Below are 27,692 nucleotides of genomic sequence, written 5' to 3' on the forward strand. Positions count from 1 at the left end.
GAGAAAAGAGATTTGGATATGTATTCAAAACCAGAAATGCTTATGCCTAGTTAATATTTAATCAGTTCTCAAAGCAATTTTAAGTAGGCCTTTGCAGAGCCTGGGTCAAGAGTACAAATGGAGGCCCACATGCCACAGTTAAATAAAATATTCTACCTTGACAAACATACTCTCATAAGAACAAAATTAAAATATGTAAAACTATAGTTTTTATATGACTAAAAATCAGAAAATAGCAAAGATGACTAAATTAAATTACTGCTTGTGTCTGACTGTTGTGTTAATTAGCTAGTGAAATGGATGAGTAATAAAGATATCCTTAATCCACATATCATTAATTAACCCATAAAATATTTTTTTCTTGTCTTCATCTCAGGAAAAGCAAATTGTTATAATTGAGATTTTCACATAATTTGAGCTCTCGGGAGCAGTGATCTGAAGTAAATGTGATCTAAGTAAAATGTGATTGTGTTCAAGGAGTTCAAAATTTGAATGTTTGCATAATGAATTGGAAGAGAAAAAAGTAAGAACACTGATGCTTAGTAGTACTGGACATGGTATTGTGTCTGGACATGGTCATTATATAAGAATCTACAGCATTAGTGCCATGTGAGAGGAAGGATTTGGCAAGTTAATTAATTTGTTTTTTCTTTTAACTAAGCACTTCCACTGCTTGAATCTTCACCGCTCAAATCCTCCCAGGACTCAGAAGCAGTGTTTGTCCCTGATACCACCAGTGGCACAACCCGTAAACCATCCTAGCATTTGGATACAGTCACCTTTCCTTTTGAGGACATAGACCAAGAGATGTCAAGAAGTATTCCCCTGGGGACCCAGTGGTGTTAAGAGAGTGGATGTTTAGAACTATAGTGTGCCTTGCTAGCACTGAGGCCTGGATCATGACTGATAGAGGCACTCATGTAGTCTTTAACTCAAAAATTTATGGGAAGGAGGGTTGTGATATGTGGAGTTCTCACAAGTGTGGAGTTAGGGGCAAAGGTCACAAGAAAACTTCCTGGGGTGATGGAAATGTTCCATATTTTGATTTGTTAGATGGTTATATCAGTGTATATAGTTGTCGAAATTCATCAAACTGTACACATAATATTTGTGCATTGAACTGCATGTAAATTGTATATCAATAAAGTCCTGTTAGCGTAAAAAAATAAAGGCTACCAGAGCATACTTTTCTCTATGTAAGTTATAGGGTGTAACCACAGTATGAGCCCATCACTCTAACATAAGTAACTATTTCATGTGTTCTTTTTTCGTATGCCTGCACACATATGCACAAATATACCACACGCTTTCTTCTTTCTTTTTTTACCTAGCCACGATCATACCATACATAAGATTTTTATGTCCTTAATATTATATCTTAAATCTTTCTCTGTAGACATAGTCTTCATAATTATGCAGATGGTCCTTGACTAATGATGGTTTGATTTAATGGTTCTTTGATTTTAAGATAGTCATTTTATGAAGCCAGCATTACTCTGATACCAAAATTAGATAAAGACATTACAAAAAAAGAAAATTACAGGCCAATATCCTTGATGAACATAGATGCAAAAATTCTCAACAAAATATTAGCAAACCAGATTCAACAACACATTAAAAAGATTATACACCATGACCAAGTGGGATTCATCCCAGGGATGCAAGGATGGTTCGACATCTGTAAATCAATTAATGCACTATATCACATTAACAAAATAAAGGATAAAAATCATATGATCATCTCAATAGGTGCAGAAAAAGCATTTCAAAAAATTCAACATCCTTTTATGATAAAATTCTTAACAAAGTGGAGATAGAAGAAACATATTTCAACATAATAAAGGCCATATGTGACAAACCCACTGATCATGTCATACTCAATAGTGAAAAGCTGAAAGCCTTTCCTCTAAGATCAGGAACAAGACAAGGATGTCCAAATCACCACTTCTATTCAAATCCTAGCCACAGTAATTAGACAAGACAAAGAAATAAAAGGCATCCAAACTGGAAAGTAAGTAATACAACTGATTATCTGCAGATGACATGATACTCTATATAGAAAGCCTTAAAGGCGGAGGGGAGGGAAAAAAAAGAAAGCCTTAAAGACACCACCAAAATCTACTAGAACTAATAAATGACTTCAGTAATGTTGCAGGATACAGAATCAATAAACAGAAACCTGTTGCATTTCTATACACCAATAATGAAGGAATAAAGAAAACAATCCCATTTATAGTTGCATCAAAAAAGTATAAAATACCTATGAATAAATTTAATCGAAGATGTGAAAGACCTGTGCTCTGAAAACTATAAGACATTGAAGAATATACAAATAAGGTATATGGAAGCGTATATATCGTTTATGGTTTGGAAGGATTAATATTAAAATGTCCTTACTGCCTAAAGTAATAGGCAGATTCAGTGCAATCCTCATTAAAATACCAAAGACACTTCTCAGAAGTAGAACAACTAATCCTAAAATGTATATAGAACCACAAAAGACCCTGAATAGCTAAAGAATTCTTGAGAAAGAACAAAGTGAGAGATAGCACACTCCCAGATTTCAAACTCTACTACAAAGCTACAGTAATCAAAACAGTAAGGTACAGGTATAAAAACAGACACATAGATCCATGGAACAGAATAAAGAGCCCAGAAATAAACCCATGCCTATATAGTCAGTTTATCTATGACAAAATAGGCAAGAATATACAATAGGGTTAAGACAGTCTCTTTAGTAAGTGGCGTTGGCAGACTGGACAGATACATGTAAAAAATGAAATTGGACTAGTTTCTTATACCATACACAAAAATAAACTCAACATGGATTAAAGACTTAAATGTTAGACCCGAAACCATAAAACTCCTAGAAGAAAACATAAGCAGTAAACTCTTTGACATCACTCTTAGCAATATCTTTTTTGATTTATCTCCTCGAGCAAGGGAAACAAAAGAAAAAAATAAACAAACAGGACTACATCAAACTAAAAAGTTTGCACAGCACGGGAAACCATCAACAAAATGAAATGACAACTTACTGAATAGAAGAAGATATTTGTAAATTATACATCCAATAAAGGATTAGTATCCAAAATATATAAAGAACTCATACTACTTAACACCAAAAAAAACCCAAACAATCTAATTAAAAATGAGCAGAGGACCTGAACAGATATTTCTCCCAGACATGAAAAGATGTTCAACGTCACTAATCATCAGGGAGTTGCAAATCAAAACCACAATGAGCTATCAGAATGTATCTATCAGAATGGCTATCATCAATAAATCAACAAATAACAAATGTTGGCAAGGATGTGGAGAAAAGGGAACTCTTGTGTACTGTTGATGGGATTGTAAATTGGTGCAGCCACTATGGAAAACAGTATGGAGATTCCTCAAAAATTAAAAATACAGCTGCCACATTATCTAGCAATTCCACTTCTTGGTGTTTATCAGAAGAAAATAAAAACACTAATTTGAAAAGATATATACACCCCCATGTTCATTGCAGCCAAGATATGGAAGCAACCTAGATGTCCATCAACAGATGAATGGATAAATAAAATGTGGTATACACATATACAATAGAATATTATTCAGCAATAAAAAAGAATGAAATCTTGCCATTTGTGACAACATAGATGGACCTAGAGGGTATCATGTGAAGTCAGATAAAGAAAGACATATGTATGAACTCACTTATATGTGGAATCTACAAAAAACAAATGAATAAACAAAACAAAACAAAAACAGACTCATAAGTATAGAGAACAAGCTGATGGTTGCCAAACCGGGATGGGGATGGGCTTAAGGCGAAAAATGAGATGGGTATGTATAGCATAGGGAATAGAGTCAATAATATTGCAGTAACCTTGTACAATGACAGATGGTTACTAGACAGCATAATGATCATTTATTAGGTATATTAATGTTGAATAACTGTTGTATACCTGAAACTAATATCATAGTGTATATTAACTATATTTTAATAAAACAAAATAAAATTTAAAAAATGAGATGACGCAAGGGATGGTTGGCTTACTCCTGTTGTCCCTTTCACATCTTACATCTTTAATTTAAAATGTTTAATTTAAAGCACACCTCAAATATTGAGGTATAGTAATGATAAATTGCATCTTATAATCTCTGTTTTTCTCTGGAGTCATTGTCTCTTAAATGTACTCCCTCAGGCATGAAAATATAATAATCCAGCTCTGTTTTTGAATATGCCGCTTTCCCAGACCACTGGGAGATTGTATTATGAAAAACTCTTCAGTTTTATAACTCTTTTTTCTGCTTAAATTCTCTATGTTGTTATCCAATTGTAATTTACATATTATTATGGAAAATTTGAAATATATGTAAAAGAATTGTATAATGAACCCTAATGGACCCATCGACCAGCTTCAAGTATTATCCACATTTTCTCAATCTGGATTCATCTCCCCTTCTCCCTGTACATTTTTGGCAGAGAGGACTGCTGGAATCTTTTTAAACAGATCTCATACTTCTTAAAATTTTACTGTTAAATACTTTGTGTATCTCAGAGAAAAGGCCTTCCCTTTTTATAAAGTATAACAACAGTACCATCATTGCACCCATAAAATTAATAGCAATGCAGGAGTTCTTTGAATTTTTAGGAGCTCCAGCCTGAGTTTACTCCCTTTCTTCCAGGGGAGGAAAAAAAAAAGGTAGAATTACCAAGAAGGGTTTTAAGGTTTAAGTTGACACTTGTCCAATCCTTTCTACAACTTTCAGAAAATAAATATGGGAAAGACCTGTCCAGAAAAATGGATATAACCAGCATTTACTAAGCACCTACTGTGTACATCTCCATATGCATCATCTCTTTTAACCTTCTCACCAAAGCTGAGAAGCTTAGCAAATACAACCTCTGATTGGTCTACATTAGAGTATCATGACATTATCCTGACTTCATGCTGAATTAATAGGCAGAATAATGTGTCTATAACCATATCTTGATAAGTCCCACATTTTCCTAATAGTAGAGCTTTCCTTTCTTCCTTTCAATTTTTCTTTGTAATTTGCAAGGTTCTAACCTAATTTGTATTTCATTTGCACAGATGAAATTATGCAGCAGGAAATCAGGCCCTTGTTGGCAGTGGATATAATTGAACAACTTCACAGGCAATTTGCCATTCTTTCAGGTAAGGGGCAAATTCATTTGCATTTCTAGATTTTGTTGTGGGGTCCAGCTGGGAGAGTCCAGCCTCCTGAATCTTGGTGAACATTATACTCAAGACTCAGTCACCCCTTAAGCCTCACCTAGGACTAAAATGAACTGGGGACTATTCAGCTGAAAGGGGGTGGGATCTCATAGAAGGCATTCTGTTTGCTGTTGGGTGCAAATTGTTGTTTCTCAAAGGAGTACATTTCTTCAAGGTTATGAAAGAACAGAGCCGAAAAAGTTTTTAGGAAGAAAAAATAAATAACTAGTGACATCAGCTGACACCATGATGTTCTTCTAATGTTCTTGTTAGTTGTTCTGCTAAGATCTAACCTTTAGAGAGTCTTGGTTTTAAGGGTAAATGAACATTGCTGAGGTTATTTGTTCTCTGAGAAATTTGTCTTTTATTCTTCCTTTTTAAGGACCTAATTATAACGACATTGTTTTGCATTAGGCATTTGATTGGGAATAAAGAGAGGCTAATACTAATAAAATGATAGAAATTTTCTGAGCCTGGGCACAACCTTGAAAAGTTGTCATTACTAGACTACTATTATTCATTTAGAGAAGGGTGACATGACTTTAATTACTGAAACTGGAGGTATGTACCAAACCCTAAATTATAGTTAGCTTCAGCTTGGAAGCATGGGATAGTGAGATTAGATGTTTTTAGCACACATCACAGAGGAATAAGGTGACAAGTCACTCTGTATCCTTTATATCTCTTCTGAAAAATGCAACAAAGCCATCTTAGTTACATCACAGAGAGAATATGTAGTTGGTGTGGATTATTTTACTCTACGACATGAGATGTAAAAAAAGTCACATTTCCTTTCTTTCCCTAAATCTTATTTAATTTGCTCTAAACTCCTTATTCTACTGAGTTTAAGGGAAATTTAATCTTTGTTATTTGGATACCTCTCCCATCCCAGAGTTGTGTCCTAAGTGGTGACATCTTACACAATCCAGAACATCTGAGAAATTCTCTGGATTCACCACATTAGTCACTGCTCGTATAGTCACTGAAAGCTCTGTAAGTACGAAGTCCCCATTTTTCTTATTTCTGCCTGCATTGCCAGTGCTTGGAACAGAGCCCGAAACATAATAGGTGCTGAGTTTTAAATTGCTCAAGTCTTCCTGGTCTGTCCTGTGAGGCCAGTGGATGCCTTGCTCCCCGAATCCTCCGTCTAGATACCACAGCGTTGGCTCTGGCAGGAGCGTCCCACCAACCTCTTAAAGGTGCAGTCTCAGAGCTTCTCACAGCAAACCTATGATTATCCAAAATGAAAAGCAGGATGGGGACTCTCTCTGGGTTTCTGGCAACTGCTGCTGTGGCCCTGCACCATGGAAGGCCCTAAGGCCGACATGCACCATGTCTGGAATGGATGATGGGTTGGGGCAAGGTGGATTCCTACAGCTTTATACCAAAACTCTAATGCCTCGGTATATTAGTATATAATTACACAATGAGTATATAATGAATATATAATTTATCTCTTTGTTGGAGTTCTCTACATTTCCCAAAAGTTTATCGAGCATCTTTATAACCACTGTCTTAAACTCTGCATCTGTTAGATTACTTGACTCCATTATATCTGGATCTCTGTTTTGTTCTGTCACATGGTTTCTGCTTCTTTGTCTTCCCATTTTGGCTGCCTTTCCGTGTCTGTTTCTATGTAATAAGCAAAGCTCCTAAGTCTCCCAGTCTTATTAGTGTGGATTTGTGAAGTAGGTGTCCAGTGGCACAGTCCTGAGAGGGGTTCAGCTGCAGGCCAAATTTAGCCCAAGCCTCTACCCCTCCGGGGCCACCTGTCAAGATTCAGCAAGTCATCCAAAGATGCTGTGCTTATAGTTGCCTCAAAAGGCCACACCAGAAACTGAAGCCAGCTGGCTCCAGTGTGAGTCTAGGCACACTGCTCAGCAAGGAGCACCTGACTCACTGAGAATATACCTGGATGTGGCTTGGGTGGGGCCACAAGTTGGGGGAGGCAGAGTTTCAGAGAATCATCTGGGCGGAGCGACCTCTGTGACCCGGTTTGATGACGTCACAGCTATGGCAGGGCTGTGTCTGGCGCACTGGTAGTGGGGAGGGCTCAACAGGGAACAATGGATTCCGCCGGCACTTCTGTACCGAGAGAGTCTTGCTTAGGCCTTCACTCCGACAATATCTCCCTGTAAGTCCCTGGTGCCCCCTACATGCAGCCGAACAGGCACTGGTGCTCAAAGCGAGCAGGTCCGTCACTACCAAAATCCACTCGCAGACATGCCCCTTTAAGAGGCTTCTGCTGCTGCCGCTGCCGCAGCCTCTGTCTCACTCAGCCCGCTCAGGACCGGGCAGCCCTGCGTCCTACCTCCATCCTACCTTCTGCTGTTACAGAGTGATTTCTTGGATTTCTGCATAGTTGTATGGCTTATTCATCTAGATCCCAGGTGATTTTTCCTTGCTGCTGCTCCTTGTTTCCTTCACAACTTTGATTTGGTCACCGGAGGGATGAACAGAGCCTCTATCATATATGAAATTTTTTTTTCTCTTCCTCTCTTTCTTTATTTTTTTAATAGTCATTCTCCTCTTTTGAATCACAGTCTGGATGCCTCTCCCCCATCCCTGCCTTTAATCGTCTTAGAAATAATTAATAATGAAGGCATAGAATACTCTTAGTTTTGTAGAGTCCCTAACATTTCGCCCATATGCAAGTGGAGCCCAGGGTTGGCAGTGGTGGAGTTCCCTAAGGCAAGTGGAGAGTTCTCACCAAGGAAGTGAGTGGAGTCAAAACACATATCTCAATCAGAGATGGAGATAGTAACAAGGGAAATAAAAACCAATGCAAGAAGATCTAGAGCAGTGCTATTTAATAGAAATATAAAGTGACCTATATATGTACTTTTAAATTTTGTAGTAACCATATTAAAAAAAGCAGAAAGGAACACATGAAGTTAATTTTAATAATATGTTTTATTTAACCCACTATATCTAAAATATTATTCAACCTGTCATCAATATTCAAAATTATTGATGAGCTACTTTACATTTTGTTTTGGAAATTTAGTTTGTATTTTACACTTACAGCACATCTCAATTTGGACTGGTCACATTTCAAATGCTCAACAGCCACATGTGTCTCGTGGCTATTGTGTTGGGCAGTGCAGGCTGCAGAAATGGTTCTCAATGGACCAAATGCCTCCTCGATATACCAAATGATTTGTATTGCCCCTCGCCATCTTGAAATAAAATTTATAGATATTGTAACCTGTAACAAATAGACTTTGAAGTGTATAGTGACTCAAACAAACACAATAGAAATTTAGATCTTATTCTTGGATCAGTCCAGCACGGATGTTTCTGGTCAGCAGATGACTCTTCTTCATGTGAAGATTTACTAATGGAGGGTCCTTTCACTTCGTGGCTCTTATTACTTATTATCCATTTTGTGGCCTTCTCATTATCTGCATCCAGAAAGCAGACAAGGAAATAGAATATGCTTCTTCTTTAAAGCCTCAGTTCAGCAACAGCACAGATTACGTTCCATTGACTTGAACTTGGCTCGGTTATATGGATGCACTTAACAGCAAGGGAAGCTGGGAAATGTAGTTAGCTGTGTGTCCACAGAGGGTGAACATTCACCCCCATACTTACTCATATACTTAAAAATTTTTTTTTTAATGAAATGTAAAGGAGAACTGTAATGTAAAGGAGAAATAAAAGGAAAGTAAGCATAATGAAATAATATGTATTTCAATATGTATTTCTAGCTACACCAGAAAAAATAATGAAATCGTCAGGTGCTTCCCCATGTGTGTGACAGGTGCAAATGTGAGGGTGGTGTTATGAGTTATCAGACACCCTGAGTGGCCTTACCGTAGAGATTTTCTAAAATAGTAAGCGATTGTTGATAAAGTTCTGAACAAAGGAAAGTATTATCTTCCCTTAGTTTATAGGGTACTTGCGTTCCTGGAAAATTCAGTATCTATTAAAACTGTTTAAAAATACTTTATGATTTGTGACAACATGGGTGGACCCTGGGGGCATTATGCTAGGTGAAATAAGTCGGAGAAAAACACTTTATGATATCTCATAGGTGAACTCTAAAAAAAAAAAGAGAGCTCATAGAAACAGATTTGATGGTTGCCAGAAGTGGGGGTGGAGGTGGGAGAAATGGGTGACGGTGATCAAAAGGTACAAACTTTCAGTTATAAGGTAACTAAGTTCTAGGGATGTAATGTACAGCATGGTGACTGTAGTTAATACTGTATTTTATATTTGAAAATTGCTAAGAGAATAAATCTTAAAAGTTCTCACCACAAGAAAAAAAGTTTGTAACTGTATGAGGTAATGCATGTTAACTGAACATTGTGGTGATTGTTTCACAATATATATACATATATCAAATTATGGTGTTGTACACCTAAAGCTAATACAATGTCATATATCAATTATATCTCAATAAAACTGGAAAAATATTTTTAAAACTTGGTGATTATGTGTAAAACAGAGTTAGAGTCTAGAATCAGATCAAAATAGATGGATTTTTCACTTATATTGCATTTCTGGTAGGATATATGAAAATCACATAGGATATATGACAATTCTTGATTATACAGGACAGATTGTTTACTATCCCAGTCCGCGAGATTTCCAAAGTGTCTGCCGGGGTATGTGGCTGGCATTTATCCAGCTAAAATCAGTTCTTTTGGGGAAAGAGAAAAGGAAAATAGATACTAGAAGGCAAATGGCTGTAACTGCCTCATTCTCTTTCCTGTTGTTGGTCTTCACCATCTTCCTATAGGATTTCCCAGCATTCCAAATTCTCTATATGATGAATTCTTCATGTCATTTAATGAACAGATAAAAATTATACTAGGAGGAATGAAGTTTATTTAGGTAATCATTTTACTTAGTTCCAGTAGTTTGGTTTTATCTTCCTTGAATGAGGCTTCTTTGGCCCTTTCTTCCTTTTGCATTTCCATGTTTCTTCACAAGGTGGCACTGAATATCTTGTGGGTTGGCAACGTCTGTCCCGAGGCTCAGTTTTGTTTCTTTGGTGCTTCCGCCTCTTAAGACTAATGTTCAACAGCAGGTGGTGTCCCAAATTAGCCTTGGGGCAGGGAAGGGTAGGGCCTCTCTAGTGTTGAGTATGAATATTAACCAAGATACAAGAAAACTCCACCTACCTTTCTCCATTTAGGTGTGACTAGCTTTAATTTATAATTAACGATAAAAGGTAAAATCATTAAATCGTGTAATCATATCATAACGAATATTTCAGGGTGTTTTGGTTCCTTGAAATGTTTTAGCTATTCTCTTGGCAAATATTGGTGATGCAACTAATACAGCGTTTTAATGCATCTAAATTTAGTCTTACTAGAGATGCAGATTCTCTTAATTTGGGTTTCTCTGGAACTTCCTTACGGTTGTGAAACTGCAAAGAGGAAGAATATTAGGTAAAAGCTGAATGTATCTGATCTAAATGGTTTCAGTCAACATAAAGAGGTAGCTCAGTCTCCTTGTCAAAGCTTGGTATTTTTTTTAAACTTTCAGCATACAGGATTAGTAAAGAGAAACTTCCTGGAGAATGACTAGTCATCCGGACAAATCTCACACAGTTTCATACCTTCCTGACTTGTCTTTGAGAACCAAATATTTGCATTAACAATACTCACAAAAGACTTACCAAAATGCTGACTTACTCTTTACATGTACAAATAGTCATGTTTGTTCAATAGCACATTCTTTCCCTTGAAACAAATTTATATGGAAAGTTAGAATGTGAGCAGAAGATGCTTATCAGACATGCACTAAGAATGGCAGAATGGGTTGGATGATCTTGATGGTAATGTCATCAGATAGACTGCCTGCCTTTGCTTCTCTTTTCTGTAATTTCTTCATAGATCCCACACCCATATTTATCACACAGTCCTTACTAACCACACCCTACACTGATACCTCTTTTGTTAGATATGTGAAATACATGCAATCATTTGTAGCAATTGGCTTTACTTGGTAGTCATCATTCCTCTTAGCATGGTTCTCCTCCACAGGCATCACCTGGAAGGTGCTTGCAGCATATCAGTTCATATACCATTGTCTAGGGCACAGGTTCCCCAATGGCTTCAGTTCTTGGTGCCTCAGTACCTCAGTAATTTTTTCATAGCCCTTCTTGGCCAGAATCAATACCTAATGGTTAAAACATCTTAATAAATCTATAAATCCTAACAACTGAATAGCCATTTGAAAAAATAAATACACATAAGTTGAAAGAAAAACTAATATTCAAATCTCACTCTTTTTTTAAAAAGTTTGTTTGTTTGTTTATTATGATGACATTGGTTAAGAAATCCAGTAAGTTTCAGATGTACAATTCAATAGGAAGGCATACATACACATTGTATTGTCTCTTCACCACTCATAGTTAGATTTCTTTCTGTCATCACATATTTGACTCCTTCTACCCCGTCTGCCTCCCCCCTACCCACTACCCTCTGGTAACCACTAGTCTGTTGTCCATGTCCATGAGTCTCTGTTTGTTTTTCCTGTTTGTTTGTTGCTTTTAGGTTTATATCCAACATATAAGTGACATCATATGGTTTTCAACTTTTTCTGTTTGGCTGATTTCGCTTAGCATGATTATCTCAGGGTACATCCATGTTGTCGCAGATGGCAGTTTTTCATCTCTCCATCATCTATTGTAGGATGCACTTCGGTTAAATTTCACTCTTAGATAACTACAATTATCACAAACCTTAGAATCAGACTAGATGTCACCAACCTCATTTCCTGTTCTACACTGATTTTCATACTACCCTTGCTTTTATTTGAGCAGCCACCAAAAACCCACCTTTACAAAGAAACAATGCTATTCTAAAGAATATAGTGCATTAATGCTGAAAGTGTGAACTACCTCAAGCTAGTCGCATGCATGGTGTCTAACAGATGCCAACTATTGCTGTTTTCCTCAAAAATTTAAAATATTCAAGATGCTTCTGTGAGTTCACTGTGGTTTTCTGAGTAGCTGACACACAGTTTGGGAACTGTGGGGATAGAACTTAGTCATGTGGCTACATCTAACAAGGAGGTTGGGAAATAGAATCGATTTAATTTAATCTGGTGGTCTCTGTTCCAATGAATTAAATATTTAAATATTAATTTTACATTTTTACTCACTGGAATGTCTTATATTTCTGCATATAAGTTATTGAAGAACAGCTGATTATGCCTCTTTATAATAATAATAACTATCACCATTTATTGAGCACATAATATGTAATAAGCACTCTGCTAAGGTGCTTTTCATATGTTCTCACTTAATCCTCACAATACCTTTTGAGGTAGTTACAAGCAGTATTAACATATATATTATTCATGTATATTATACATATAAATATATAAACTCGTATATAAGTTAAGTATCTTGCCTAAAATCACATAGAAATTAAGTGGCAAAGCAGGATTTGAACCAGGTTGTCTGATTTTAGAGCTAACTCTCTTAATCACCATGCTATTTTTAGCTTTGATATTTACTGACTACAAAAATGAAGAGAAATAATATATATTTGTTTTGGCATTATTTACTATACTACCTACGCTAAAATAATTAAATCAACATTACCTTTTATACAATAACTATCTTCAAAGAATTAAAAAATTGAATTCTCACATCACTGAGCAAATATGAAGGAGGAGAGAGACTTGATTAAAAATGGTTCAGTGTCAACCTTTCCACATTCTACTGTAAAATAATATAGATTGAAAGGGGGAGACCAATGCACATCTCCCAACTTGATATTAGTCAGACTCCTTTACCTGGAGAGGTGTGACATGAAAACATTTTGCTATTATCTTGACTACCCATTTTTCTTGCAGGAGGTCGAGGGAAAGATGGTGCCCCCATCATCACTTTTCCAGAGTTTGTGGGATTCAAACACATCCCAGATGAAGACTTCCTGAATGTCATGACCTACCTGACTAGTGTTCCCAGGTGAGCTGAACACAGCATTCTGCTACCTTCCTTGTCACTGGCTTTATTCCGCATTTCCCATGTGGCAGGGCTGAATTAAGATGTAACTTTCCATAGGCACAGCTCTCACTGGTATATAACTTGGTCAATTTCTCTTATCCATTAGTCACAGATGAGTGATGTGTAATGAGACTAGAAAACAAAGATACATGAACATCATGTCTCTGAACATCTGTCTCTGTGGTGCTTGTAAGAGTTACTTAATAAACATTGTTGAGTGAATGAAAAATTGAACAGCCAAAGCTGTCTTTGTACCTTTAGGTTCATTGTTCTAGATTAAGGTGATTCTGACTTCCTGGGGCCTGTCTTCTGGGACACATGGCTACTGCTCAAGGAGCTTAAGCCATGTTAGGAATTACTTATCTCCCCTAAATAAGGAATTTAGGGACAGATTTTATAATTGACATTGTTGGATGGAGAAACTAAGGCACAGAGCAAGGAAACTGAAAGGCTAGAATGAAAAATGTGCTTGTAGTGGAGACCAAAAAAAAAATGACAGAGATGCTTTCAGGCATCCATTACTTCCACTCTCTGCAGCATGGGTCTCACATCTTCATGCCATTTAAGTTAAGAAATAGCCAGGTCTCCAAAGATTGGAGTGCAAGGCAGAATTCATATTGGTGACAGTCATTTCACAGAGATAGAGCTGGGAGTGAGGTCCAAACCCGATTCTTTTTTAAAAGATTTATTTTCAATTATGGTTGATATTCAGTATTATTATATTAGTTTCAGGTATACAGCATAGTGGTTAGACATTTATATAATTTACAAAGTGATCCCCCACAATTAATCTAGTACCTACACGGCACTATACATAGTTATTACAATATTATTGAGTATATTCCCTATGCTGTACTTTATATCCCCTTGAGTATTTTGTAACTACTAATTAGTACTTCTCGATTCCTTCACCTTTATTACCCAGACTCCCAACCTCCCTTCCATCTGGCAATCACCAGTTTGTTCTCTGTATCTATGAGTCTGTTTCTGTTTTGTTTGTTTGTTTATTTTGTTCTTTAGATTCCACATATAAATGATATTTATCTTTCTCTGATTTATCTGGACCTTCTAGGTCCAGCTATGTTTTTGTAAATGGGAAGGTTTAATTCTTTTTAATAGCCAAGTAATATTCCGTTGTATATATGTACCACCGATATTGTAAATAATATTACAGTGAACATAGGGGAGCATATATCTTTCTGAATTAGTGTTAGGGAGCTTTTTGGATAACTACCCAGAAGTGGAATTGCTAGGTCATAAAGTAGTTTTATTTTTAATTTTTTGAGGGGTCTCCAAACTGTTTTCCATGGTGGCCGTACTAATTTGCAGTCTCACAAACAGTGCATGAGGATTCCCTTTTCTCCACATCCTTGCCAACACTTGTTGTTCATTGATTTATTGAAGATGGCCATTCTGACAGATGTGAGGTGATAGCTCATTGTGGTTTTAATTTGCATTTCTCTGATGCTTATGCTGAATATCTTTTCATATATCGTTTGGCAATCTATATGTCCTATTGGGAGAAATGTCTATTCAGGTCCTCTGACCCTTTGTGTGTGTGTGTGTGTGTGTGTGTGTGTGTGTGTGTGTGTGTGTGTACATGTGTTTATAATCTAGTAAATATCTGCATTTGATGGATGTAAAATTTGCTAATACTCTATAACTCTTTACTGAAAAATTATAAATCTCTTGGTTCATAAGGAAGTTATTTATAAATAAATAGTTTTGTTTACTATGGAGAAATAAATAACTTCTTTCCAATAAATCAGGGATTTTTTTAGCCAGTACATTACTACACATGAAACCAGAACCTAAATTATTTCTGATGTTCTGAAGTAACAACAAGTTAATGTTAACTATTTTAATGTTGTATTCCTGGTTATGATGTATATCATGTTAACAGTATAGTATGAAGCAGGAACCCACATGATTTGATATCTATATTATTACCAATCTAGATATTGACTGAGGTTAGCTATGCCTTGTCTTATTAGATATCACAGTGTTAAAGAAGTTCTGCTTGTAGATAACACAGATCTTAAGGTGAAAAAGATCTTTAAGAAAACAGAAGGTATAAATACAACAAATTTGGTCATTGAAACAATTTCTATTGTTTCTTCTCTGAATGGAATTTTTAAGAATTATTGTACCAACTGAACCCTATTACCTATTAGGCTTTAGGGTAGGTGCTGAAAATACAAAGATGATAAGAATGTTCTTGCGCTACATGGTATTACTTTCTAATGGGAGGACATAGGTAAACTGACAGTTACAAAGCAAGGAGATTAGCATCATAATGGAGGCATAAATCTGTAGCTGTGAGAGGCCTGAGTCCTGGAAATGCTTTATTCATTTTTCTCCTGGCCTGAATTTCAAATGAGCATTTGCTTTCTACTTGAAACAAAAACGTCCTGGATTCTTTAAAATTTTTTTTTCCTTTGTACCCTTCATCAAGCTTCCCCTAATGTTGACATCAAAACTAATAAATTAACATTGGTACAGCATTTTAGTAGGTTGTATCTCCTTTGTCCCTAATCTGTGACAGTTCCTTAGATGGTTCCTGCCCATTTTTAATTGGATTTTTAATTTTTTTGGGTGTTGAGTTGTGTCAGTTCTTTATAAGTTTTAGATATTAACGCCTTATCAGATGTATCATTGGTGAATATCTTCTCCCATTCAGTAGGTTGCCGTTTTGTTTTGCTGATGGTTTCTTTTACTGTGCAAAACATTTTAGTTTTAGTAGTCCCATTTGTTTATTTTTTCTTTTGTTTCCCTTGCCTCAAGAGATACATCAGAAAAAATGTTACTAAGAGCAGTGTCAGAGAGTTTACTGCATATGTTTTCCTCTAAGAGTTTTATGATTTTGGGTCTTACATTTAAGTCTTTAATCCATTTTGAGTTTATGCTTGTATATCGTGTAAGAAGATGGTTTAGTTTCACACTTTTTTACATGTATCTGTCCAGTTTTCCCAGAATCATTTATTGAATAGATCGTCTTTACCCCATTATATATTCTTGCCTCCCTTGTCATAGATGAATTGACCATATAGACATGGGTTTATTTCTGGGCTCTCTATTCTATTCCATTGATATATGTGTCTTTTTTTATGCCAGTACCATGCTGTTTTGGTTACAATAGCCTTATAGTATGGTTTGATATCAGGTATTGCGATACCTACAACTTTGTTCTTCTTTCTCAAGATCGCTGTGACTATTCAAAGTCTTCTATGGTTCCATATAAATTTTAGAATTGTTTGTTCTAGTTTTGTGAAAAATACATTGGTATTTTGATAGGGATTGCATTGAATCTATAGATTACTTTGAATAGTATGAATATTTTAATAATGTAAATTATTTCTATCCATAAGTACAGTATATGCTTCCATTTATTTGTATCTTCTTTAATTTCTTTCTTCAATGTCTTATAATTTTCTTAGTACAAGCCTTTTACCACTTTGGTTAAATTTATTCCTAAATATTTTATACTTTTAGATATAATTGTAAATGGCATTGTTTTCTTAATTTCTCTTTCTGATTGTTCATTATTGATGCATAAATGCAACTGATTTCTGAATGTTAATTTTGTATCCTGCTACATTGCTGAATTCATTTATTATTCTAATAGATTTTTTTGGTGGAATCTTTAGGGTTCTCTAAATGTAGTATCATGTCATCTGCAAATAATGACAGTTTTACTTCTTCCTTCAAATCTGATTCTTAGATATTGCTGTGTCCACTCTCCAGCAAAGTAGACTAGCCCCACCCTCCATAGTTTGTATTGCTTATGATATCATCTCCTACTTAACTAACGTATGGTTTGGAATTTACACAACAGCCGCACACGTGTGTGTGTATGTGTGTGCTCCCGCACATGCTTTTGTGCTTGCTTTCCATCTGCCTCATGTGATCTAGTGGTAAACACCAGCTTTGTGATTGAAAGGCCACCTGGAGTCTGATCCCACCTGTGGAGATTAGGAAGTTGATTAGTTTGCTTTAACTATACCCACTCTAAAAGATGGGTTTTTTTGGTTTTGTTTTTTACCCTCTTACTTTGGAAAGAAGGCTATGGATTTATTTTTAATGTACTTCTTCAAAGTTCCGTGCTTAAATTCCATTTCACCAATTCCCTCCCTCTCCTCCTTCCATCCCCACATATGGTATGCATTATGTAGGCATGTGAGGATTTGGGGCTTTGTTGGTTTGAGGTAAGGATACTGTGGTCCCCGGGCCTTGCTTATGTGGTTCTCTCTGCAGGAACATCTTTCTAGGCCTGGCTAACTCCTACATATTCATTATTTTGCTCTCACAGACTCTATTTCCTCAGAACTCAGAGCTTACCCCTTGTATAGCACAATAGTAGATGAGAATACCATTAGACCATGAACTACTCAAGAAGAAGAGCCAATTTCTTCTTCTTCTTCTTTTTAAATCTGTAGCCCTGGTACAGTGCCCAGCACACAGTAGGTTCTAAAGAAGAAATGTTGGTAGAATTTTCAGTTTTGATATGATTCATTTCAGTCAGAAGGTATTGTTATAGGGTGAGAAGGGGAACAATGACTGAGAGGAGAATCCTATTCCTCTCTCGTATCTTGACCTCCCTGGGCTGTAGGGAGTTGAACTTGGTCTCCCTCTTTGGCTTGTTACATTCCAAAATAATCACCCATCATTTTAGCACCTTCTCCTTCTGTGGGGAGCAACCAGGAAGAGAGTGAGCAGGGAGGTGGGCAACAAGTGGATGTGCCCACCCCCCATTATATTTGTTTTAAGCTCACTAATTTTACTGAGTCCCTGGATGCAGTCATAAGCTAAATGAAATGGGTGACTTTCACCTTGTACTTACAGCCTTTTCTGAGTCACACTGAGGATAGTATGTCAAGTGCCATCTCAACAAGTGTAGAGAGAAGCACTGAGGGGTAGAAACTCCCATCTCACAGATATAGAAAATTAGACAGAACAAGGAAGCTCTTGTTTGGGCCTGATTCCTTTTTTCTGCTCTATGTTCCTCATATAATTGCTGGTAAAGGAGTATTTTCCTTTCCTCGAATGCTCTTTGTCTCTTGAGAAAGAGTAGCTGTCTGACCAGTTATTCCCCTTTCCTCCTCTTGGCCTTTGCTCATACCCACTCCCAGCCCCACCTCTTGGATTCAACATAAAACAGAGACAACAGGTAAGAAGGCCTGAAAGGGGATTTTGCAATGAACGTTATTGTCTAGCTTCCATTTCAGATTCCAAAGATTGAAACCACCCTAGTTCCTTTTATGATTCTTATTTATAAAAATTTGCATCTTCCTACATGTTACCATGGTCACCAGGCATGAGAGCCCTTCCTGGGTTGCAGAATGTTTTATAGGCGGTGGCAGAGGGCTTGTGACTTTGAACCAGGAAGAACTGATAGAGTAGAAGAGAATGACAGGATACTCAGGACAGGGAAAGGATATTCATATGTTAATTAGATCTATTGTTTTCCTCCTCTTTGTCTTATTCATTTCTGCCTTTATCTTTAATATCATCTTCCTTGTGCTTTTGGTTTGCTTTCTTTTGGTCACTTTTTGAGTTGAAAATTATATTTATTTTTATTTTATGAATGTAAACGTTAAGGTTATGAATTTTCTCTGATCCCTTCTTTAAATGTATCTTATAAATTCTGATATGTAGTATTTTTATCACTATGTTTTAGAAATTCTGTAATTTTATTTTATATTTCTCCCCTAACTGAAGAGTTGTTTAATGGAAGGTGTTTTGATTTTCAGGTGTTTTTTTTTTGTGGCCTTATAGCAGGATCAATTTTTGTGGATGTTCCATGTGTACTTGAGAAAAATGATGAATTCTCTATTATCAGGATGTAAATTTCAACACATACCCATTACATCTTCCGTATTGTGTTGTTTAGGTCTTGTATAACCATATGGATGTGTTACGTTTGCTCTGTCTTATACTGAAAGTGGTATATTAAAATCTCTTATGTAAAGTGTATTTCTGTCTCCTCCTATCTCTTTTAGTGTCTGCCTTATAAAGTTAGTTATTATGTTATTTGGAGCATAGATATTTATAACTATTTTATCTTTATTGTGAATTGTGACTTTTAGTATTAAAAAGTGTTTCTTGTTATGTTTAATGCTTTATGGCTTGAATTATACTTTGTCTGATATCAAGACTGAACCCCCTTGCTATTGTTTCCATTTGCTTAGTATACTTTTGTCAATTTCTTTATTTTTAGCCTTTCCGAATCACTTAGTTCTAGATTTTTCTCTTGTATACAGTATATAGTTGGTTCTCACTTTATGAGTCAAATTGAAAATCTTTTCTTACATTAGATGAATTAAACCCATTCATATTTATTGCTATGACTGATATGGTCTCAATTTTGTCATGATTTTGTTATAACTACTAGGTATATTTATTGCATTTCTCTACATGATGTGTTTTCTTTGCTCTTTTTATTTTTAATTTGCTATTTAGGATGGTTTGTGATTTTGTCCTTGTATGTATATACCTTTTTTTGGTGCCATTTGTCATTTTCGACACCATCCTTTGATTCCCACCTGTCACCTCTACAACAACGTCCTTGTTATTTTCTCTTCTCCTCGCCTTTCTTCCTCCATCTTTTAACTTGCGTTATTTCTATATGTTATTCTTCTATCATATTTAGTATTAGACCTACAATTAAATATATTAAATTAATCCCTTTGTTGGTTTCTCCAAGTTATCTTTCGATTGGATCTTTACTAGAGTCTTCAAAAAGGGATCCTAGGTACAGAATTTCCTGAGTTTTTACATGTTTATAAGAGTTTTTATATTGCCTTAATACTTGCAAACCAGCTTGTCAGGATATAAAATTTTTGGTTCACACATTTTGGTGATGAATTGTTACAGGATGATGTTCCATTCTTGTATTTTGCTTTTGAGAAGTATGATGACTATCTATTTCTCTTGTTCTAGTAAATTATTTTATCTTTTTGCCTGGAGGTGCTTAGAATTTTTACTTTATTCTTACAACTTAACAGTTTAACTAAGATATGTCTCAGAGTTGACTGTTTCAGATCTACTTTCTCAGGGGCCTGCTAGGTCCCATCAAGTATATGTAGATTCAGGTCTTTTTTTTTCACTTCTGGGAAGTTTTTTTGAATTATACTTGTGAATATTATTTCTGTTCTTTCATTTCCTTTTTGGTCTTTAGGGACTTCGATTATAAGTATGTTGGCTCTTTTTTGTCTGGCTTCAATTTCAACCACTTGCTTTCTAACCTTTTTTACTGTCCCCGCCCCCCTGCCCCCCATTTTCAATCACTTGTTTTCTTTATGTTATTCATTGTCCCTTATTAAATTTTTGTTCAAATATGTTATCCCTGTGTATCTTGTAATTTAGACTGCATTTCTTGTATGATTCTATCTTTTCCTTTTATTTTTCTGACTTTAAAAATCTCTTATTTTTTCTTTTCTTTATACATTAAAAAATCCATTTCCGTTCTTGGTTTTTGAGTTTCTTATTTAAGGTGTTCTCCCCCATACTTCCAAATTCTTGTTTGTAGACATGTAATTCATTATGTTACAGGGTTTTTTTTTTTTCTGCTCGATGACTAATTTTTTGGAGGAATTTGCATTATCTAAAATGTTTTTATAAAATAGACTTTTTAAAAGAGCAGTTTTAAGTTCACAGCAAAGTTAAGCATAAAGTTAAGAAATTTACCATCCAATCCTTGATGCCCCCCCACCCCCCACCCAAGGTACAACCTTTCACGCCAGAGTGGTACAATGATGAAGTACATTGACACACCATTGTCACCCCAAATCCATAGTTTATATTAGTGTTCACTCCTTGTGTTGTACATACTGTGTGCTTGGATAAATGTATAATGACATATATCCACCATTATCATATGGAATAATTTCACTGCCCTAAACATCCTTTGTGCTCTGCCTGTTCATCTCTCCCATGTCTCCGACCCTGCAACACTTGCCATCTACTGATTCTTTAACTGTCTCCATAGTTTTGCTGTTTCCAGAATGTTATGTAGTTGGAATTACACAGTATGTAGCTTTCTCAGATTGACTTCTTATTTGTACACACAGACCCAGGGAAAAGCCCTGAGACTGAAAATCTACTCTGTTATTGGAGGGCACAGAAAAACTAAAAAAAGAGGCAGGCCGCACCAGTCTGGCAATGAACAGTTCATTAAGGGAAACTTACTATGAGGCACATCTTGGGCATCGGCGAGACAAGTGGGTATCCTCTACACTGCATGGCAGGTGCTAAAGAATGGTATAGAACAGAGCAGGATGGATGGGGCACTGATGCATGACCCATCCCAGATAAGGGAAAATACCTTACATGCTTGCCCTAGGACAGGGCAACAGTTTGTTTTAGGAACAAGCATGCTGTGGGGCATAGGGGAGAAGTCGATCAGATAGTCTCTGAGGGAATTTACAGGACATAATATCATTTGTGGCCCAGATCTAGCTTGCGGGTATGACAGCGGTCACGTCATGGAAGTCTCCTTTTCACACTTCTTTCACTTAATGGTATGCATTTAAGTTTTCTCTATGCCTTTTCATGGCTTGATAGCTCATTTCTTTTGAGTACCGAATAAGATTCCATTATCTAGATGTACCACAGTTTATCCACTCGCCTCCCAAAGGACATCTTGGTTGTTTCTAAGTTTTGGTAATTATGAATAAAGCTGCTATAAACATCCATGTGAGTTTCTGTGTGGACATAAATTTTCAGTTTATTTAGATAAATGCCAAGAAGCTTGCTGGATCATATGGTTTGAGTATGTTTAGTTTTGTAGTGATCAAATGATCAAATGATCTTCCAAAGTGGCTCTACCATTTTGAATTCCCACCATTAAATGAAAATTCCTGTTGCTCCACATTTTTGCCAGTATTTGGTGTTGTTGGTGTTTTGAATTTTGGCCATTTTAATAGGTGCATAGTGGTATCTCGTTGTTTTAATTTGCAAGTCCTTAATGACATATGTTGTTAAACATCTTTAAATATGCTTATTTGTCATCTGTGTATTTTCTTGGTCAAGATGTTCATTTTGGTTTTCTGCCCATTTTTAAATTGGATCGTTTGTTGTTTTCTTAGTGTTGAGTTTTAAGGTTTTTTGTATGCTTTGTTTAACAGTTTTTTGTTTTTCGTTTTTTACTATATCTTTTTCAAATATTTTCTTCCAATTTGTAGCTGATGTTCTCATTCTCTTGAAGGTAAAAGTTTTGATTCTTATTGTTTTGTCCTCTTTATAGTAACTTTGTATAGATGAATACTTCTTGCATCTCTGCATTTAGTGGACAGGGTTGGTAGTTTGGGGTGGTTTACAAGATTCCTAATTCAAGAATACTATCTTTTGTTAGTACATCTTTTATCGATGTACTTTTAAAGGTGTAGATCATCTTTTATTGATGATCTTAACAATTAGTTAGGGGAAAAAGATTTGTATCCTTGATTTTTTTTCTCTTGTTGGATGCTAAAATTTACCTCTTGCATCTTTTTGTCTTTATCACATAGTCACTATTTCTCCTTTCCTTTCTTTTTCTCTCATAGAAGCTTTACCTTTCCAAGACTTCCTCTTTGAATCCTTCTCCATTTAGTACCATGATTTACCAGGACTCTCTTTTTAGTATCTTTGCTCTTAGAGTGAACTTTTTTTTTCTAGAGATGGTTTTATCTCAATCTTGACACTCTCTATGTATTAGTCAGGGTTTCTTGGAGAAATAGAACCTGTGGGACTTGAATGGGCTAAGGGATGCCCAGATAGCTGGTAAAACACAATTTCTGAGTATGTCTGTGACGTTTCTGGAAGAGATCAACATTTGAATTCATGAATTGAGTAAAGCAGACATGGATAGGTACCATCCCATCTCTTGAGTGCCCGAATAGAACAAAAAGTTATAAGAAGGGTGAATTCTTTCTCTGCCTGAGCTGAGACATCTCCTGCCTTGGTTTATTTATTTACTGTACTGTAACTTTTTTATTTTAGAGTGTACTCTTTCTACTTAAAAAAATGTTTGCTGTAAAATAATATGCTGTGTTTTGCCAGCAGCAACCTCATACATCTTGTGTTTACGTTATCTCTTGATCATATAATTTTCTCTTGTACTTGATTTAATCTTGTGTTGTTTAGTTCATCATGGCCCCTAAGCAAACAAAATCCACTGCTAATGTTGCCAGTAAGAGGCCACATTGAGTGATAGACCTGGAAACAAAATTAAGAGTGATTAAGGACTACAAAGGTGGAACATCAGTAATGATTTTTGCTCACCGGTCAGGCATGCTCCATTTCACCATAGCTACGATCTTGCAAAGCAAGAACAAAGTGACAAAAGCTGTTAAAAGATCTGCTTCACTGAAGGCAATGAAACTAACAAAAATTCGAGAAGCAGCGATAGCAGATATGGAGAAACTTCTAATTACCTGGATTGAAGATCAGACATGGAAGCGTCACCTTTTCAGCACCATGACCTTCACAGCCAAAAGTAAAAGCTTGCTTGCGATGTTGAAAGAAAAGGCTGAACCTGGCTACGATGTTCAATTTAATGCTAGTTCACGGTGGTTTAAATGATTCAAGAATTGTTATTCACTATCTAATAAGAAAGCGAATGTGAGTCTGTGAGTGCGGATGTGAAAGCGGCTGAAGAATTTTTTGAAACTCTAGACAAGCTGATCATGGAGGGAAATTACTTGCCAGAGCAAATTTTCAATATGAATGAAACCTTTTTATTCTGGAAATTGGTGACTGAAAGGACTTTTATCCATTAGGAAGCCAAATCAATGCCATGTTTCAGGGATTTTTATGGACAAGATAAAATTCTTGTTTAGAGGCAGTGTTGCAAGCTACAAATTGAAACCCTTTGTGATATGACACAGTGAGAATCCCAGGACCTTCAAATATATCAGTAAATATACACTGCCAGTTTACTATAGGAGCAATAAGAAGTCATGAATAATATCCCATTGATATCAGTGATAGATTATCCAGACAGAAAATTACTTAGAAAACAGTGGCCTTAAGTGACAGATTAGACCAGATGGACTTATTGATATTTTTAGGACTAATTACCCCAAAGTAGCAGGATACATATTTTTCTTAAGTGTGCATAGAACGTTTTTCCAGGATAGACTACGTGTTAGGCCACAAAAAAAGTCTCAGTAAATTTAATAAGATTGAAATCATATCAAGCATCTTCTCCGATAACAGTGGTATGAAACTAGAAATTAATTACAGGAAAACAGAAAAACACAAACATATGGAGGCTAAATAACATGCTGCTAAACAATGAATGGGTTAACAATGAGATCAAGGAAGAAATAAAAAAATACCTTGAGACAAATGAAAATGAAAACATGATGACTCAAAATCTGTGGAACACAGACAAACCAGTTCTAAAGGGGAAATTTATGGCGATACAGGGCTTCCTCAAGAAACAAGAAAAATCTCAAATAAACAATCTAACCACACACCTAAAGGAATTAGAAAAATCAGAACAAGTAAAACCTAAAGTGAGTAGAAGGAAGGAAATACTCAAGATCAGAGTAGAAAATAAATGAAATAGAGTCTTAAAAACAATAGAAAAGATCAATGAAACAAAGAGCTGCTTCTTTACAAAGATAAACAAAATTGATGAACCTTTAGCCATACTCATCAAGAAAAAAAGAGAAAAACAAAAGTAAGACAGAGAAAGACAAAAACCATATGGTTTTACTTATATGTAGAATCTAAAAAACAAAATAAACAAAACAGAAACAAACTCATAGATACAGAGAACAAATTGATGGTTGCCAGATAGGAGGGGGTTAGGGGGAAAAAGTGGAAAATTGAAAGAGATTAAGATGTACAGATTGCCAGTTATGAAAACAGCCATGGGGATGTAAAGTACCGCTTAGAGAATAAATATCATGTCCATCACAAAACTTTTCTAGTATTTTGGGATCAGAACACCTTTACCTCAACTCTTATGTTTAGTCATATTCAGAATGTCAGTTTTGACTCATCAAAAGTTCAATCAGGAGTTACTAAGATAGGAAAACGAAAAAATATGTGAAAATATTTTCCATACTAAATATGTATATATATACATGAATTTTGTATGAATTTTATAGCATGAGCATTGGCCTTAGGGTCTGAAGACTTCAACTAAATCTTAACTCTACACATAAGTGTGTGACTTTGGGCAAGTTATTAGTTTTTAAACATCTCTCAGTATTAGTTTTCTCATCTATAAAGTGGAAATATTATGACCAACCTGGTTGTGAGGATTATACTAAATAGCATTTATGCAGTTGTCTAGCACATCATAAGACCTTAGTGTTATTTAAAAGTAACAGTAGAGATAAAAACAGCAAAGTGTTACCTAAAGAAATACATTGTTCAGAAACCCCATTTCCTGTGCATTTGGTTTAGTTGAGGTTTTGATGCTTTTGTTGAACTCGATAGGGTGGAGAAAAAAACCCACAGCAGTTGATATTACTGTATGTTTAGAATGTAAACCTTTTGGGAAGACTGCCTTTAAAATGGTTGTGATTCATTATTTCTTCTTTCTGAACTATGGCCTATGCACAATGTATCAGGAGACACAGCCCTTTATGTACACAGGTACTTTCCCAGTAGAGCCCACACCGTTTACCCAGATGCTCTGGTTTTGGGATTTGTTCTGCACGGAGCTAACAAGAACCTTGTTGTAAGAGGCATTTGCCCGCAGTTTGGCTGGGAAGCCACGTGGGTTGTCAGTTGATCTTATTTCATAGATCAAAAAACAGCCTGTGTTTATGTACTATATGATATTTGCTGAGCCTCTCTCAGCTCCACCTTGTTTAAGAGTTCCAGATGCTCCCTCACAACTCACCAATGATTGTTTGATTTAAAGAAAAAAAAAAAAAAGAAAAAGCAAACACTAGGAACTGCAAAATATACAGAATAAACCTGTCAGAGATAGAAGCAAATCTGCCGTAAGATGAAATCGAAGGAGAGTAAGACGGTAGGGTTCAGAGCCTGCTCATTAGTATCAGAATTCCGAGTTTGAAATTCAGTTGTGCTAGTGTGACATCAGGCAAGTCATTTTATTTCTATCAGCCTTTGTTTCTTCATCTATAAAAAGGAGATAACAATATCTATTTTATAGATAACTATATATATGCAGATAACAATATATCTGTTTTATAGATAACAATATCTATTTTAGGTAAAATATCTATTTTGTTAAGATTAAGTGATATAAAAAATTAATGTGCCTGACAAATGATGGGCGCTCAGTAGATAGTAGCTATTATTATCTAAAATGATCATTTATTATTAATGTCAGTTTGTTTTTGCTGTACTACAAAATTTTTGCTCATCTTTATATCCTCTTTGATCAGTCTGACACATGTTGGGCACTTGATAAATAGCGATCTTTCTTTTTAAACTTTGTCATTTTTTTTCACAACTTGAATTTATTTTATTCTTTTGGTTTTTAAACTTATAGTTTACATAGAGTAGAGTACACAGATCTCAACTGTATAATTCAATGAATATTTACCTGTTTATATACCATGATCAAAGTGTAGCATATTTCTGTAAAGTTTCCCTCCTCTTCTTTTCCATCTATATCTGCACCCCTTACCACCTCCTTTCTATGCCTCCCTTCCCCAAGGAAACTACTATTCTGACTTCTATTACCATTGATTAGAAAAATTACAAAATATTTGAGAGTTAAGCAACCACCTCTAAATAATCCATAGGCTAAAAAAAGAAATTACAAAGGAAATTAGAACACATTTTTAGCTGAATAATAAAAATATATCAACAATTATATGATGTAGCTAAAACAGTGATTAGGAGGAAATTGTTGCTTTAAATACTTATAATAGAAGAGAGGGAGGGTTTAAAATCAATGATTTAATCTTCCACCTTAAGAAGTTTAACAAAAAAGAGAGAGAATGACAGTGAAACCCAAGGAAAGGAAGAAGGAAATTGTAAAGAAAAGAAAAAAGAAAGATAAATGAAATAGAAAACAGAAGAATAATAGAAATCCAGTTTACTTACATGGAGATCAGAAATACACCCTTTGCAGTCCTTTAAAATTTGTTGAGATTTGCTTTATGGCCTAGGACTATTTTGATAAATAATGGATTATTTTGATAAATGAGCATTTGAAAAGAATGTGGTATGTCTATAGTTGTTGGATGTCAAGTTCCTCAAAGTCAGGTCTATATCCTTACTGATTTTTTTGGGTGCTTGTTTTATCAATTACTAAGATCCACCTCTGTGTATTTACCTATTTTTCTTTTAGTTCTATCACTTGTTGATTATTTTGAAGCAATATCATTTCATATATACACATTCAGGATTGTTATGTCTTCCTGATAAACTGCCCCTTTTATCTTTATGAATCATTTATCTCTGCCAATACTCCTTATCTTCAACATTGCTTTTTCTAATATTAATAAAGCCACACTGGCTTTCTTCTAATTAGTCATCATTGCATGGTATACCTTTTACCATATTTTTTCTTTCAA

General features: G+C 35.5%; 1 protein-coding gene across 1 annotated transcript in view; it reads left to right on the forward strand.

The window, feature by feature from the left end:
• Positions 1–27,692, forward strand: part of MCF2L2 (MCF.2 cell line derived transforming sequence-like 2) — a 195,338-nt gene that overhangs the window by 25,274 nt on the left and 142,372 nt on the right. The window contains exons 2-3 of the mRNA XM_011382746.2: positions 5,085–5,168; positions 13,047–13,161. Coding sequence (XP_011381048.2) covers positions 5,085–5,168; positions 13,047–13,161 — 199 coding nt within the window. The remainder of the gene's footprint in view (positions 1–5,084; positions 5,169–13,046; positions 13,162–27,692) is intronic.

Source organism: Pteropus vampyrus, unplaced genomic scaffold, assembly GCF_000151845.1.
Source record: "Pteropus vampyrus isolate Shadow unplaced genomic scaffold, Pvam_2.0 Scaffold14, whole genome shotgun sequence".
NCBI classification, from domain to species: Eukaryota; Metazoa; Chordata; class Mammalia; order Chiroptera; family Pteropodidae; genus Pteropus; species Pteropus vampyrus.